This window comes from Aquarana catesbeiana, linkage group LG04 (assembly GCF_042186555.1).
Source record: "Aquarana catesbeiana isolate 2022-GZ linkage group LG04, ASM4218655v1, whole genome shotgun sequence".
Classification (NCBI taxonomy): domain Eukaryota; kingdom Metazoa; phylum Chordata; class Amphibia; order Anura; family Ranidae; genus Aquarana; species Aquarana catesbeiana.
The window spans coordinates 36,582,032-36,598,596 of NC_133327.1; the positions used below are offsets into that span (position 1 = coordinate 36,582,032).

Sequence of the window (16,565 nt, forward strand, 5' to 3'; positions counted from 1 at the left end):
TTTTGGTGATAATGGTAAACAAGACAAATAAAGTTGATGAATCTCCCTGATCTCCACTTGCTTCCATGTCCCGTGCAGAGCTCCTGCTCTGCTACATTTTGAACAAAGGAGGTCAGCTGCTGGGCATTTGCGCCATTCAGAGATTGGTTTGCATTTACTCATTGAATAAAAAATATTCTCTGATTGGACAAGTCCAGTCATAGAACGTTTGGCATTCTTTGAGAAGATACAAAGTGATCTCTTAATGGCACCCAAGCCAATTAGCCAAACTCCTTTGTTGAGAATGCAGCAGCAGAGAAGCCGCTCGACACAGGAAATGGAAGCTAGAGGTAATCACTGGAGTAGCGGACAGTGATTTCCAGCTTCTGGAGAGATCCCACAGGTATGGTATGTAGATATTTACATTGGTCCAAGCTGGACCAATATCCACACCCAGAATTTTTCTTTAAAAAAGGACTTCATTAAAGAGACCCTTTCAGCATTATTAAAATTCCAAAAGGCCAATCTCCTGCAGTAGAAGGGTTCTTAAACCCACCTCTCCATGTCTCTTAACTCCCTGCTGTTCCAGCACTGCAGCCTGTCATTTTATGTCTATTGGACACTTCCAAAAATTTTAGATGCCGATGTCCCTGTTAAAATACTTCTAATGGGAATCTAGTTGAAGCTTCATATACCAAAAGTCTCTTAAGGTTCGCTTGTTGTGGAAGGTGTGCCCAAAAAGGCTAAGCAGAGGGCAAAGAACAGCTGATCTTCCCACCATTAATGACTTACCATGCCTGGTTCTGCATTGCATGTCTGGGTGGAGGCAGCCATCTTGGTAGAGGCAGGGCTTTACTTCCTCGTGTTAGAGTTGCACACCTGGTGATTTGTTATCTGATGACCACCATCTGTGCTGGATTTCTATTTATTTTTTACTGTTATGGAGAATGTACCAGTGGTAGCTGGAACACACAAAGATGGATGGACATTCAGGACTCCCAGGTTGACAGGAACAGAGCCAAAATTATGACTGAGGGATCTCACTTTTGGACTAATGACTACACAGAAGACTCCAAAGACTAAAACAACCCACTGGGCTCCACCTATACCGAAGATAACACTTTTTAGATGGAATTGCTATAATAGCAGAGAATGTGTGCTAGGTTCCACTTTTAAATGTGATTTAAATAGACCATTCTTCAACATAAGGGCCCTATTCTTTATGGCACTAATGAAGTGAAAGGGGCCTCTAATGAGAGACTAGACAGGTCTAATAGAGTAGGACAGACATGTAAGTGAAGATAATAATCAAGTAGAAAGGACAAATAATCAGTGCTATACAAGATCTTACTAGAATTCTCAGTGTTTGGACTGAATTAGTATTTAGGAGGGTAAAGGCAATAAAGTGGTTCTGTAGCAGTTGTCCTCTCTTTACAGGTGCAGCGTACTGTCAGTTTATGGACATGCTCTTCCCCGGCTGTATCTTACTGAAAAAAGTGAAATTTCAGGCCAAGCTGGAACATGAATACATCCACAACTTCAAAGTCTTACAGGCTGGCTTCAAGAAGATGGGTGTAGACAAAGTAAGTTTGCTGTGTCCAGTGTGTGGGGGACCGTATATTTACTTAATTTGCAGTGGTCACAGTGTTTTATGGTAGAATGTATTACCAAGGTTTTGTGGATACCTGACCATCACAGCTACTGTATTGCCAAACTTATGTAGACAGCTCTCCACATTATGTGTGGGTTTGTGTCACCGGCGCAAAATTAAATGAACTAATAAATGAGTCTGTTTCTTTAAATTTGTGTGCTAGGTCTGCTGCAATCATAAATTCCCTACCAATGGTATGGGATATGCAATACGTTAATTTTAGTGGATGACCAACCTTTAACCAAATACCACCCAAAAAAGCCTTGAACAGTGAATATTAATTTACATCCTTTAGTGTGAATTTGGTAATAATAAAATAGTATAAAATAAAAATGTAAGCCATGAAAAAAGCTGTGAAATATACAGTATCTCACAAAAGTGAGTACACCCCTCACATTTTTGTAAATATTTTATTTTATCTTTTCGTATGACAACACTGAAGAAATGACGCTTTGCTACAATGTAAGTGAAAATGTCCAAATTGGGCCCAAAGTGTCAATATTTTTTGTGTCCACCATTATTTTCCAGCACTGCCTTAATCCTCTTGGGCATGGAGTTCTGCAGAGCTTCACAGGTTGCCACTGGAGTCCTCTTTCACTCCGCCATGACGACATCACGGAGGTGGTGGATGTTAGAGACTCAATAGTGTTTAGGTCTGGAGACTTGTTTGGCCAGTCCATCACCTTTACCCTTAGCTTCTTTAGCAAGGCAGTGGTCATCTTGGAGGTGTGTTTGGGGTCGTTATCATGTTGGAATACTGCCCTGAGGCCAGTGTCTGAAGGGAGGGGATCATGCTCTGCTTCAGTATGTCACAGTACATGTTGGCATTCATGGTTCCCTCAATGAACTGTAGCTCCCTAGTGCCGGCAGCACTCATGCAGCCCCAGACCATGACACTCCCACCACCATGCTTGACTGTAGGCAAGACATACTTGTCTTTGTACTCCATACCTGGTTGCCGCCACACACGCTTAACACCATCTGAACCAAATAAGTTTATCTTGGTCTCATCAGACCACAGGACATGGTCTGATGAGACCAAGGGGTTTCTTGTGCAACATCTTTAGAAGAGGCTTCCTACTGGGATGACAGCCATACAGACCAATTTGATGCAGTGTGCGGCATATGATCTGAGCACTGACAGGCTGACCCCCCACCCCTTCAACCTCTGCAGCAATGCTGGCAGCACTCATACGTCTATTTACCAAAGACAACCTCTGGATTTGACGCTGAGCATGTGCACTCAACTTTTTTGGTCGACCATGGCGAGGCCTATTCTGAGTGGAACCTGTCCTGTTAAACCACTGTATGGTCTTGGCCACCGTGCTGCAGCTTCAGTTTCAGGGTCTTGACAATCTTCTTATAGCCTAGGCCATCTTTATGCAGAGCAACAATTCTTTTTTTCAGATCCTCAGAGAGTTTTTTGCCATGAGGTGCCATTGTCCAGTATGAAAGAGTGAGAGTGATAACACCAAATTTAACACACCTGCTCCCCATTCACACCCGAGACCTTGTAACACCTTGAGTCACATGACACCGGGGAGGGAAAATGGCTAATTGGGCCCAATTTGGACATTTTCACTTAGGGGTGACCTCACTTTTGTTGCCAGCGGTTTAGACATTAATGACTGTGTGTTGAGTTATTTTGAGGGGACAGCAAATTTACACTGTTATACAAGCTGTACCTTCACTGCTTTACATTGTAGAAAAGTGTAATTTCTTCAGTGTTGTCACATGAAAAGATATAATAAAATATTAACAAAAATGTGAGGGGTGTACTCACTTTTGTGAGATACTGTATATGCTGGAAAAAACAAAAAAAAAGAACAGAAAATTCAGTGTATCCAAAAAGTATATAGAGAAAAAATATATATGTATAGATTAAAGAAAGTCACCATGCTCTTCTTCAAAAATGGGCGATGCTGTGTTTAAATGTCTACCAATCCGTGACGCACCACCACCTTTCAAAATGAGCACTCACCAGAGATCAATATTAAAAAAGTCTGGATCAGCCACTCCTCATCAGAATGTATCAGAGTATATCTGGATTTTCCAACCGGTATCCCAATAATCATTCCATGGTATTTCCATTTAGTGGGTATCTTAAAAACTCATAGGAAATGGCCATCATTGCACAACATTAACTATGTAACATTCTTGTACTTTATTCAGTTAAAAATATATATAAAATATTGCACTCACAAGTATGGTGCCTATAGACCGGCACTGAGTCCTTCCAGGGATCTACTTAGGGCCTGTGCTCACCGTTCCGTGTATAGGAACCGGTGTGCGTTGCAAGTCTCGTTCTCGCACGGGTCCGGGACAGGACGTGACGTCAGCGTTACCCAGAAGTCTCGATGCATTTCGCATCCATTCATGCGTCTTCAGGAAGCTTAAGGCGCTATCTTACTTTAGGTATTTGCCCTTACTGAAAATTGCTTAACCAATCGGCTTGCCACAGAACAGGAAGCTCGCTTTTTGCCATATTGGTTAATGGTACTTTTTGCCCACCCTCTACTCTATTGATTTTCTACTCGCCCCCTATTCACATTTCATCCACAAACGGAACTTAAGGACACATTATTGACTCCCCCTATTTTGCCATTATGCACTAAAAAATATATATGTGCGCTAAAATGGTATATGTAAATAAACTTGCTCTCCACATTATGTTCAGGTGTTTCCAGCGAAGAGTACGGTTAATGTTACAGCATACAAAGACATTTTAGACCTTCATGCTTTTCCAACCTTCTGGCTACAGTTTGGGAAAGTACCTGTTCAGTTCCAGCACAAAGCCAGCTCCATAAAGACATAATATGGTGTGGAGGAAGTGGCCTGCACAGAGCCCAGACCTCAACCCTACTGGACACTATTTGGATGAATCGGAACAATGATTGCAAGCCAGGTCTTCTCATCCAACATCCGTACCCAACCCCCCAAATGTTCTCTTGGCTGAATGGGCAAATATGTTCACAGACACAATCCAAAATCTCATGGAAAGTCTTCCCAGAAGAGTGGAAGCTGATCTAGCCACAAGGGGGGAGCAGCGCTATATAATTTTCCATGGTTTTGGAATGGGATGTCTAACCAGCTCATAGAGGTGTGATGGTCAGGTGTCCAGAAACTTCTGGCCATATAATGTATTAAATGGTATTTTGCTATTGGAGTGTTCTTTACTTTTTGAACATGATCAATGTGCTTTATACCATAAGTCTGGAATTTAAGTGATTGTAAAGGAAAAATGAAAAAACAAACAAACAAACATGTTATACTTACCTGTTTTGTGCAGGGTAGACCCCCGATCCTCCTCTTCTCAGGTCCCACGCAGACGCTCTAGGCCCCTCCCCTTTGTAGAGTGCCACCATACCAAGCCGCTTGCCATGGGGACACTTGTGCATACTAGCTTCCGAGCCGGCTCTCTGTGTCCGTAAAATACAGAGAGCACGGCTCAGCCCCGCCCCCCGGGTCCCACCTCACTGGCACTGGCTGTGATTGACAGGAGCGGGAGCTGGCTCCCACTGCTGCATCTCAGCCAGTCATGAGAGAGAGACCCGGGAGAGCCTAGGCTCTTGTGCACATTGCTGGAATGAGATCGGACTTAGGTAAGTATTGGGGTGAGGGGGGAACTGCACACTAAATAGAATGCATCAAGGTAAGAAACCTTCCGTGGACACATATTAATGTAAAAAATATATATATATTTTTTTTAACTTTGGAGAGTGTTGGTTAAATGGTTAAAGTGGAACTCAAGTTTCTTTTTTTTTTTTTTTTTAAGTCTACCCCTACCCCACCCTGTGTTAAAAAAAAGTTGAAGTTCTACATATCCTTATGCTGTCCTCAACTTCTTCCTTGGTTCAGCTCAAGCATTTGAGCAGAACAGTCATATAATTCTGCCTATTTTCTATGAGCCCAGTCTGTTGCCCCCTAGGGGTCGTGTCATTTCGAAAGCTGGGCTCAAAGTATTCCAGGACTAAGATGCACTCATAAGTCATTAAGTTAGTGCTGCCCAATCCTGGAAGAATGACCACCTTCTGCCTCCTCCAGAGGAAGAAGAGAAGTTCCACTTTAAACACCTCTGCTGTTTTTGTTTCCTTCTGTATCCTATTTGAGAGATTTCTCTTGTCTTCCTGCCTTATAGACAAAATTGGAAGTAAGAAGAAACCTCTCCAAAATGGCTTGGGCAGTTGTCATTGGAACATGTATCCTGATTGGAGGATTTCTCATCTTTTTCTGTTTTAGTGACAACTCAAAATTTTTTATTTTCCCTCCACTTTTCAGTAGTTGCCACAACAATTAGAGCAGGCCAATCTTCCCAGTAAGCATACAGACAGCAATTGAACCCTAACAGAGGTCCTAAATGTTTTCTACTCTGTGCAAGCTAATAAAATGGTTTTGGCTTTAGATACACTTTCAGCTAATTTTTGGATCATTCACCTACTGTATTACCTGGATCCTTTGCTGTGATGTGTCAATGTCAGACTCCATCCCAGTACAGACACAAATAATCTCTACCTCTCTGCAGATTATTCCAGTAGAGAAACTAGTGAAAGGAAAGTTCCAGGACAACTTTGAATTCATCCAGTGGTTTAAGAAATTATTTGATGCAAATTATGATGGGAAGGATTACGACCCCCTATTGGCCAGACAAGGACAAGATGTAGCGCCCCCACCTAACCCAGGAGACCAGATCTTCAACAAGCCCAAGAAACCAATCGGCACAGCAGGTATGATTATATTTATCTGCTGCTGATGTGTTTATACACATTATTATTTTTTTAAGAATAAACTGTTATTTTTGTTTCTGTTTTCAATTGTAACATTTTTGTTAAAAAAATTTTTATATATATATATATATATATATATATATATATATATATATATAGCCTCTTTGGTGCGTAGTTTGCAGGGCATGCTGCTGGCTTTTCTGATAAGAAATCTCTGCTCTCTGGGGGTGTGCCAAAGAATATACAATATTTTAGGTAGTAGTATCATTTTTATTAGAATAATACGTCCTCAGAAACCCAGGGGTAGGCGAGCCCAAAATTGTATTTCGGATTTAATTAGGTTAAAGAGAAGTTCCACATTGAGGGAGATGTAATCTGGCTGGGATCCTTGATACATGTACTTCTAGGTATTTAATGAGAGACACTCTTTGTAATGGGAGATGGGCCTGGACCTCACATGGTGGGAAGCTATCAAGAGGTAGGAATTGTGACTTTTTTCAGTTGATCTTAAGCCCAGAAAACGATCCAAATTGTTCTATGGTCCGTAATGCATTTTGGAGAGAGGGACCTGAGTCAGCCAAGTACAACAAGGTGTCATCAGCATACATACTGATTTTTTCAGTCAAGCCACCCGTGGATCTCTGGATTCTCCTGTATAGAAATAGCAAGGGGTTCCGCTGCCAATGCATATAGCAATGGGAATAACGGACAGCCCTGTCTCGTACCTCTCGCGAGATGAAACACCGGGGAGGGCCATCCGTTGGCCACCACCTTGGCCTGCGAGTCCTGATACAATAATTGGATCCATTTGATAATCTTAGGCCCAGATCCATTGCACTCCAAGCATTTCCACAAATACCTCCACTCCACAGAGTCAAATGCTTTAGCCGTAACCAGAGTCACTACCACCCTCATGTGGGGCTTGCAAGTTAATGTACAGTCTTCTTAGATTAAACAAGGTGTTACGCAATGACATGAAACCTGCCTGGTTTGCATGTACCAGAATCAAGATAAGTTGGTTGAGGCGGAGAGCAATTACCCTAGCTAGGCTCTTGATATCGACCACCGAGTCAAATGCTTTAGCTGTAACCAGAGTCACTACCACCCTCATGTGGGGCTTGCAAGTTAATGTACAGTCTTCTTAGATTAAACAAGGTGTTACGCAATGACATGAAACCTGCCTGGTTTGCATGTACCAGAATCAAGATAAGTTGGTTGAGGCGGAGAGCAAGAACCCTAGCTAGGCTCTTGATATCGACCTGTAAAAGGGAAATAATGCGGTAAGAAGCGGGTTGTCCCAGGTCCTTTCCTGGCTTGGGTATCAAAACTATAATCGCCTCCCTCATAGAGGGAGGTAATTCAAAGGATTCAAAGGCATAGTTATAAAGAGCTAGCAGTTTAGGGGTAAGTATCTCACCGTACTGTAAATAAAATTTGATGGGTAGGCCGGGAGCCCGGAGACTTGGATCTGGTGCAGCTAGCAAGTGAAGGCATATTTAGCTTAACCACATCCATTTTACAATATTCAGTTTCCATTTTGTGTTTTATCCTATACTCTATTTTACAGACAGCTGCATGTACTGTTCATTGTTCTTGTTATCTTTCCTTCTAGATTTGTCTCTCATAAGTTACTTCACATTTCTTGTAAAGCACGTTATTTCTCAGAAATGACGTTGTAATGAATATCTGATTGGATAATATTGAATAATGTTCAGGGGGCTGTGCTTTCTGAAAGCCCCCTTTATATTCATTGAGTCAGAATAAATTGTTTAGATTTGCTCGGAGAGACTATGTCATTGTTTTTTATCATTATCATTTATCAATGGGCTAATCTCACAGGCCTGTGGGGATTGCAAGGTACACCTTATGCAGAGTTATCGAGGGTCTAAAAATACCCCTAGACAATCTACATTTCCTAACCCATTCTGCCCTGGTTCCCAGGAGTTTTCCTCCGGCCCATAACCTCTCCATTTGATTAGGTATTGCAGTTGACCCCTTCTCCTCCTGCAGTCTACAATTGCCTCTACCTCAAACTCCTCGTCCCCATTGACCATCACTGCATCAGGTGGTCTAGACTCCTGATTAGGGAACGGATCGGACACCACGGGCTTTAACAAAGACACATGAAACACTGGGTGTATGCTGAAAGATTCCAGTAAAGATAGTTCGTAGGAAACATCATTAATCCTTCTCTTTACAGGAAATGGCCCTAGAAATTTAGGAGCTAGCGTCTTTGATGGACAGGCCAGTCTCAGATTGGTTGTAGCCAACCAAACCTGCTCCCCTGGTTGCAGAATGAGTTCCCCTCTCCCCTTTCTATCAAAGGCTCTCTTATTATCTTCCTGTGCCTTGGTCACTGCCTCTTGCAACAGCATGTTGTTGCGATTGAAGAAATCCACAGTGCTTTGGACGGCTGGTACCGAAGACTCAGGGACAAGATCGGGCAAAAAGGTGGGATGGAAGCCATAATTTGAAAAAAATAGAGAATGCTTGGTAGCTGCATGACAGGAATTGTTATAAGCGATCTCAGCTTGAGGTAAGAGTGATACCCAGTCATCCTGAACAAATGACGTGAAGCAACGGATGTACTGTGCCAACGTCTGATTAGTCCGTTCGGTTTGACCGTTAGACTGCGGATGTGGATGACATGGAAAGTTTGATTTTTAAGACTTCACATAGTGCCCTCCAGTGCGTTCACTGTGCATCTGTGGCTGTTCTGTGTAATTTTTGTTTGCACCTGCGCCTGAGAATTACAGCTGTACTCCGCAGACGACTTCCCTGACACTGAGATTTCAATGGGGACATGCCTGTGCAAGATGAGGTGTCCTTCACAGGTGGTCCAAGTACGATCAGGTTGCCACAGGGTCACAGTATTAGCTTAAATGCAGGAGCAATGGACGGAGCTTTGTGGAAGTGCATCCTACTCCTGTGTCAGGCCATGCCCCAGAATCAAGCCTGTTTTTAAGGCAGTGCTATCTGAGAGTCCCTTAGATCACGGGCATCCAATATTACGTTTTGACCATATCCGTTATGCACAGAGATTTCTCCAGATTCTCAGAATATTTTGATGATCTTATGTACTGTAGATGATGATATATTTAAAGTCATTGCATTTTTACATTGAGGAACATTATTCTAAAATTGTTTGACAATTTTAGACACAGCTTTTCACAAGTTGATTAACCTCTGCCCTTCTTTACTTCTGAGACACTCTGACTCTTTAAGATGCCATTTAACCTGATTAGTATGTTCTTCCAGCTCTTCCTTCTTAGTAAAAAAAAAAATAGAAATGCCGCGCTTAAATATGATACATAAATAGATGATAAACTCTGTGAGAGAAATAAACCCTTGGTGATGTGAAACTAATTAAAGTCCAAAAAAAGAAAGAAAATTCCAGAACAATTCAGCTGTCCAATTAGTAACACTCTGTGATTGGATGAAGCAAAATGTATTCCCAACTGATGAATGGCATGCTTACCGAATAGCAAGCCAAATCGGGCAGGTGGCTTAAACCCAGCCTGGGCCTTTTAGAACCGGTCACAGTGGGGTATAGCAGTTTTCACTCACATTGAATTTAGCGTTGAATCCACGGAAAATTAACCCAAAAAATAAAGTGACAACATAGCGTAATACTGACATATAAATTATTGAATAAAATTAAAAGAGTGACACTCACATAGTGAGAGAAATATAAATTTCATATAATAAACACCCAGTGTTTGTAAAAATATCTTTGATAGCAGCAGATGCCACACGAAAGGCCTCCTTACCAGATATCAAAATATATATATATTTTTTTTAATTGTTTTTATTACAAGTTTTAGGACACACAACACATATACAACTTAGGTGCCTACGTTACACAAATACAATAATGGAGGAAATACAATCATTTGTCAGAGTGAGTTGCTTGTCATACAATGAAACCAGAGTTGACAACACTGCTCCCCTACTAATATTGTTGACCATTAATTAAATTACAAATATCTCTATCAGTGAAATCAAACATAATACTCAACTGATTCTAGAACTTGGAGCTCCAACCTGTCTCTGTAACATAATATCTACAATAAACCAAGACTCACTGCGCTGTGTCTATTGCGTCCAGCCATTTACGCCAAACTCTGTCAAATTTCAACAGACAGCCCCTATTTGCGTAAGTGTCTTTATACAGCGGTAGGCTGTCATTGACCAACCGCTTCCACTGTGCACATGAAGGGGGATCAGACTTTTTCCACTGCATTGCAATATTCTTCCTGGCATAAAATAGTAACAACCCAATCATAGTGCATTTTGCTGTTGTTGGGATAAGATTTTCTATCAAGCCCAGTAGGCAAACTTCTATCGACTGTGGTAAATTAGTTGATGCGACTTTATTTGTTAGGTTGAATACCTCACTCCAATATTGTTGTACCTTAGGGCATTGCCAGAAAATGTGGGAAAAATCTCCTGGTGAGGTGCCACATCTCCAGCACTCCGAAGAGTGTTCAGAGTTCATCACATGAAGTCTGTGTGGAGTGAAGTAAGCCCTTTGAACAATTTTAAACTGTACTAATCTGTCCCATATGGAAACTAACGACCGAAAAGGGAAGTCACAGACATCGTCCCAGTCATCATTGTCCAATGCGGGGATATCACATTGCCAACGGGACCAAAGCCTGTCTAGAGGTGGCAAAGACACAAAGACCAAATGTGCGTATATGCGTGATGTGGGTTTCTCCGCACAACCAGATCTGAGCATCTTCTCCAGCTCCGACTGGGTCAGGATGCAGGATGAGCATGGAAATTGTACCGCAAATGCATGCGATAGTTGGAAGTAACGAAACTGGTAATACTTTGGTAAATTGTACAGAGAGGAAAGTTGAGAGAAGGGGAGTAGAGAGGCCTGCGATACTATGTGCGATATAAGTTTTATGCCATGTTTGGTCCACACTTGTGGGTCTAAGAGTTTGCATATATGGGGTAAATTAGGATTTAACCATAATGGGGCGTTAGGGGAAATCTCTGACTGCTTATATTTTTCCATATTCAAGCCTATTCGCCAAGCCCGCAGGGTAGTAAGCATAGAGGGGGTCAGTGGGTATGGGGCACGGGGGCCCCTGTAAATTAGAAATTGAAGGGCTTCCCAAGAACCCACCACCGTGGCTTCCAGCGCAGTAGATGCGTTAGTTCTATCAGGGTTTAGCCACCAAACCACAGTCACCAGCTGTGCGGCCAGGAAATATTTATGACAATCTGAAAATGCCATGCCGCCTTGCGACGTTGGCCTCATCAAGGTCGACAGCCGGTATCTGGGCGGGGCAGGGCCCCATAAGAAGGCGGAAAACAGTTGATTGAGTTTTTTAAAAAAGGATTTAGGGACCCACTGCGGAGAATGGCGAAATAGGTAGGTGAATCTGGGAATAATTTTCATTTTGAGGAGATTAACTCTGCCCCAAATGGATAAGGGCAATTTACTCCACAACTTAAATTTTGTTTTCGTATCTCCAAGTACTGGGTCTAAATTTAGTCTAAGGAAGTCCGAGGCTTGAGTGGAGACATGGACCCCCAGGTATTTAAAGGTATCAACCCATTGTAATGGGCTATCTGAGGGGGATGTGGCTCTGGCAGCCTGATCTATTGGGAATAGAGTAGATTTTGACCAACTGACCTTGAGTCCAGTTACCGCAAAAAAAGTATTTAGGACTGTCAATGCCCCTTGTAATGACGGGCCAGCATCGTTGAGAAAGAGAACCATATCATCTGCGTACAGGGCCACCCTTTCCTCCAGCAAACCAATACGGAGCCCTTTCATGTGAGGCGATGTACGCAATGCCTCAGCCACCGGCTCTATGGCAAGAGAAAACAATGCCGGAGAAAGAGGGCAGCCCTGTCTAGTTCCTCTGAAGAGTCGGAACGGAGCAGATAATCCACTTCCCAGGCGTACCGAGGAAGTGGGGCAGTTATAGATCACCTGAAGCCATTTGATAAACAGTAATGGGAATCTCATCCTACGCAACGTCTCCCATAGAAAGGGCCATTCTACCGTATCAAACGCCTTTTCTATATCTAATAAGGCTATTGCTCTTGTCCCTGTGTTGTGGTGCTGGGTATGTATGTTAGTGAACAGTCTCCTAAGATTAACATCTGTGGACCTACGGGGCATGAATCCCGTTTGGTCGGGATCTATCACCGAGGGCAGCAGGGGGTATAGGCGGAGAGCCAAAAGTTTAGTTAATATATTGAGATCATTATTTAATAACACAATTGGTCTATATGAGGCACATAAAGCTGGGTCCTTAGGAGCTTTATGTATTAGAGAGAGGTAAGCATGATGCATTGAAGCAGGTAAATCACCATTAGCCAAGCAAGCATTGTACCACTGGGCCAGTATAGGCGCCAAGAGTTCACCATGTGCTCTGTAAAAATCTATCGGCAGGCCGTCTGGCCCCGGCGCCTTTCCGGAGGGAAAGGACCGGATAACGCCCAAAACCTCCGATGCCGTAAATGGTTGGACAAGCGACTCTCGCTCAACATCCGATAGCCAGCCGAGCGCCAATGGATCCAAGAGGTCTTGCAATGTCTCAGGCTGGAAATCAGAGGGGAGAGTGGAGGTATAAAGCGTTTCATAGAAGGCGTTGAACGTTTGCAGTATTCCCGACAGGGATGTCACCGTCTCCCCATCGGGAGAATGCAAATTAGAAACAACTGTAAGTGGTTGATCATGTTGCGCCAGCATGGCTAAAAAAACGGCCATTTTTATCTCCCTGTTCAAAAAAACGCTGCCTTCCCTTATGCACGTCCAGCCGTGTGACCTCTGTCAGATGTAAATTTAGCGTTCTCTGAGCTGCCCTTAGCAAATCGAAATAAACAGGTGTGGGGTCTGCACTATATGTAGCGGCGTGATCCGCCACTGACCGTAATAAATGAGTCTCCTGACTCTGCTGCCTCTTGATGCTAGCTATGGATGAAATGTACTGCCCTCTAGTATAAGCCTTAAACGCGTCCCAAACCACTTTCAGAGATGAAGATCCAGCATTCAGTTCCCAAAATTCTGCCAACCTGGGCGGGATTGTATCTGCCAACTCAGGGTGGGAGACCCACTGTGCCCCCAGCCTCCATAGAGCAGCGTTACGGTATGCAGGAGACCGAAGTACAATTAGCTAATGGGCTATGATCTGACAACCCACTTGGTAAGTAGGAAGCCTCCAGAACATCTGCCAACATCGCCGAATTAGAGAAAGCCAAGTCTATTCGTGATGCAGTCTTGTGGGAGGCTGAAAAGCACGAATAGGCTCTGGTAGTAGGGTGTTTCCACCTCCAGATCTCCTCCAGACCCACGGTCTGGGCCCAGGCAGTCAGATCAGCACTATGATTCGGAGCAATGGGGGGGGGAGGGGGGCCAAAGATATGGACTGTGGCCCTGTCTTGCGGGGTGATGAGGCACTCCCACGACCGAGAGTTGAGCGGTCCAACTCCCAATATAGTGCATTAACGTGCTTCACTGGAGATAAGGGGGTGAGATTGCTGAAAGCTGAAATGTTCGGTTTGTAAGCGATCATATGTCTCGGATTAGCGCCCCCTGGGTGTATAAGCTGGTATGGTGATCTGAAATCCTCCAAACTGAGAAATATCCATCAACAGCATAGGGTAAAGGAAAACTTTAAAATTAAAATGAAAATAAAGGGACAAAAATAAGCTTCCTGAAGTTGGCTGTGCTGAGTAGGGATACTAAACTTGAGACAAGTGTCACTTACGACCATCCAGCCAGGATATAGCAGCCTCCGGGTCCATAAAGAAGTTTTCACAATCACCGTCAACCACACGTAGCTTGCTGGGATACAGCAGACTGAACTTGAGGCCTTTGTCCCTGAGGCGTTTTCTAACCTTCGTGAAGGATCGACGTCGCTGCTGCACTTCTGGAGAATAATCAGGGAACAACATTATTTTTGCATTATAGAAACGCAGGTCCTGCTTCTCTCTGGCTGCCGCCAGGATCCTGTCCCTGTCCCTGTAATTCAATAGCTTGAGCAGGAATGGCCTAGGCGGGTTACCAGGGATTGGAGGGACCCTATGCGCCCTCTTTACCACAAAGGTGGGAGGCATGGCAGGTAAATCCAGTAGTGAGATGAGGAAAGTTTCTGCAAATTCAGCAGGCCTAGTCCCTTCAGCTCTTTCAGGGAGGCCTATGATACGGATGTTATTTCTTCTCAAAAGATTTTCCGTGTCTACAGACTTCTCCTGCAGGGCTTTAACTTGCAGCTGTAGTGCACGGAGGTCCCGGGAGTCAGACCTAGTATCATCCTCCAATTGTGAAATGTGGCCTTTAGCCTCAGCAAAGCGGGACCTAAATTTATCCATGTCATGCCATATTAGGCTGACATCTGTGACTAGGTGATCAATTTTGACCATTACCGAGTCATTTCCTGCCTTAATAGCCGCCAGTAGTTCAGCATGGGAAGCGGCGTTTGAGGCAGCGGGCTCAGAAGTCGTCTGGGTGCCGACTGACATCTTTGCAGCAAAGGGCCTCGTGGGCAAGATGGCGGCTGCGGACTGGGCGGCACTCGTAGAAGAGGACCGGAGCTTACCCGGAGATAGCGGCGGACCCCGCGGAGTTCCGTGTGTCCTCCTAGACCCCAGGGTGCCTGGTGAGAGACGGATGTCAGCAAGTAGTAGCGCTGTGAAAGGTGTCAGGATAGATTTCGGAGCGGAGCTCAGTCTCAACACGTCCTCTCCGTCTTACATCCTGGCCACACCCAGATATCAAAATATTTAGTGCAAATCATGCGGGTATGTGAATCCTCTACCAGTGAAGAAAACAGTAAGTACACCAACACCACACGGGGAAACTGCTTACCAGATGGTAAATAACAAATCATGAATCTTGTAGTCGTGTGAAATATCAACCAGTGAAGGGGTTAATAAGTGCACCGACACCGCATGAGAAACCTGCTTACCAGATGTCAGACTTCCGTGGGCAAATATCGTATCAACCGGATGGATGACTAGCTAAATAGAAAAGACGTTGTGGATGATCCATCCCCGCATTCATACCAAAGGCAGTGTTGGGCAGGATAAGGAGATCCAATCAAGAAGGGTATCCGTCTTGCCCTACATGGGTGGTTTTGGGAGTCTTGCAACCAAAGAATGGGAAACACGCAGTTCAGGCTAGAAATGAATACACCAAAGTATTTCCAGAAACTTATTGGTTGTGTCCATCCGCAATGGCAATATTGACGTTTATCAGGATATTCAATCCCGGTGTGTGTGTGCGGCAGGCTGGGCTCCTCCACATGAATAATATCCTCTCTCTCTGGATCTCTGCTGGATATCACACTCCTCTCTCTCCCCGGATCTCCTCTCTCCGCCGCCGCTCTCCGACTAAGTCCCCCAATAACACTGAGCTCTTTTTATTGTGTGTGGGGGAATAAGGGCTGGAGAGCGGCGGAGGAGGAGATCCGGGGAGAGAGAGGAGATCCGGGGAGAGAGAGGAGTGTGATATCCAGCAGAGATCCGGAGAGAAAGGATATTATTCATGTGGAGGAGCCCAGCCTGCCGCACACACACTCCGGGATTGAATATCCTGATAAACGTCAATATTGCCATTGCGGATGGACATAACCAATAAGTTTCTGGAAATACTTTGGTGTATTCATTTCTAGCCTGAACTGCTGGAGTGAGCGAATTAGCACAGCATCAAATAGACAAAACAAGTGTTTCCCATTCTTTGGTTGCAAGACTCCCAAAACCACCCGTGTAGGGCAAGACGGATACCCTTCTTGATTGGATCTCCTTATCCTGCCCAACACTGCCTTTGGTATGAATGTGGAGATGGATCATCCACAACGTCTTTTCTATTTAGCTGGTCATCCATCCAGTTGATATGATATTTGCCCACTGAAGTCTGACATCTGGTAAGCAGGCTTCTCATGCGGTGTCGTTGCGCTTATTAACCCCTTCACTGGTTGATAATCGGTTGATATTTCACACGACTACAAGATTCATGATTTGTTATTTACCATCTGGTAAGCAGGTTCCCCGTGTGGTGTTGGTGTACTTACTGTTTTCTTCACTGGTAGAGGATTCACATACAACAGGGACACCTAAACTGGAGAACCGGAGCACCGGACCCCTGCTGTGAGCCATATCTGTCAGAGGTGTGAAACCAGCCTGAAATGGCAAATTTTCTTAGTTTAAACATTTGATATTTTATGGGTTTATGAGATTTGCAG

The 16,565-nt window shown here is 44.0% G+C and overlaps 1 protein-coding gene across 4 annotated transcripts in view; it reads left to right on the top strand.

Annotated features, from left to right (window-relative positions):
- The window catches only part of MAPRE3 (microtubule associated protein RP/EB family member 3), a 169,563-nt gene that overhangs the window by 129,092 nt on the left and 23,906 nt on the right, over positions 1-16,565 (top strand). For all 4 annotated transcript variants that reach the window (XM_073625050.1, XM_073625048.1, XM_073625051.1 and 1 more), the window contains 2 exons: positions 1,417-1,562; positions 6,153-6,354. In XM_073625050.1, the coding sequence (XP_073481151.1) occupies positions 1,417-1,562; positions 6,153-6,354 (348 nt within the window). The remainder of the gene's footprint in view (positions 1-1,416; positions 1,563-6,152; positions 6,355-16,565) is intronic.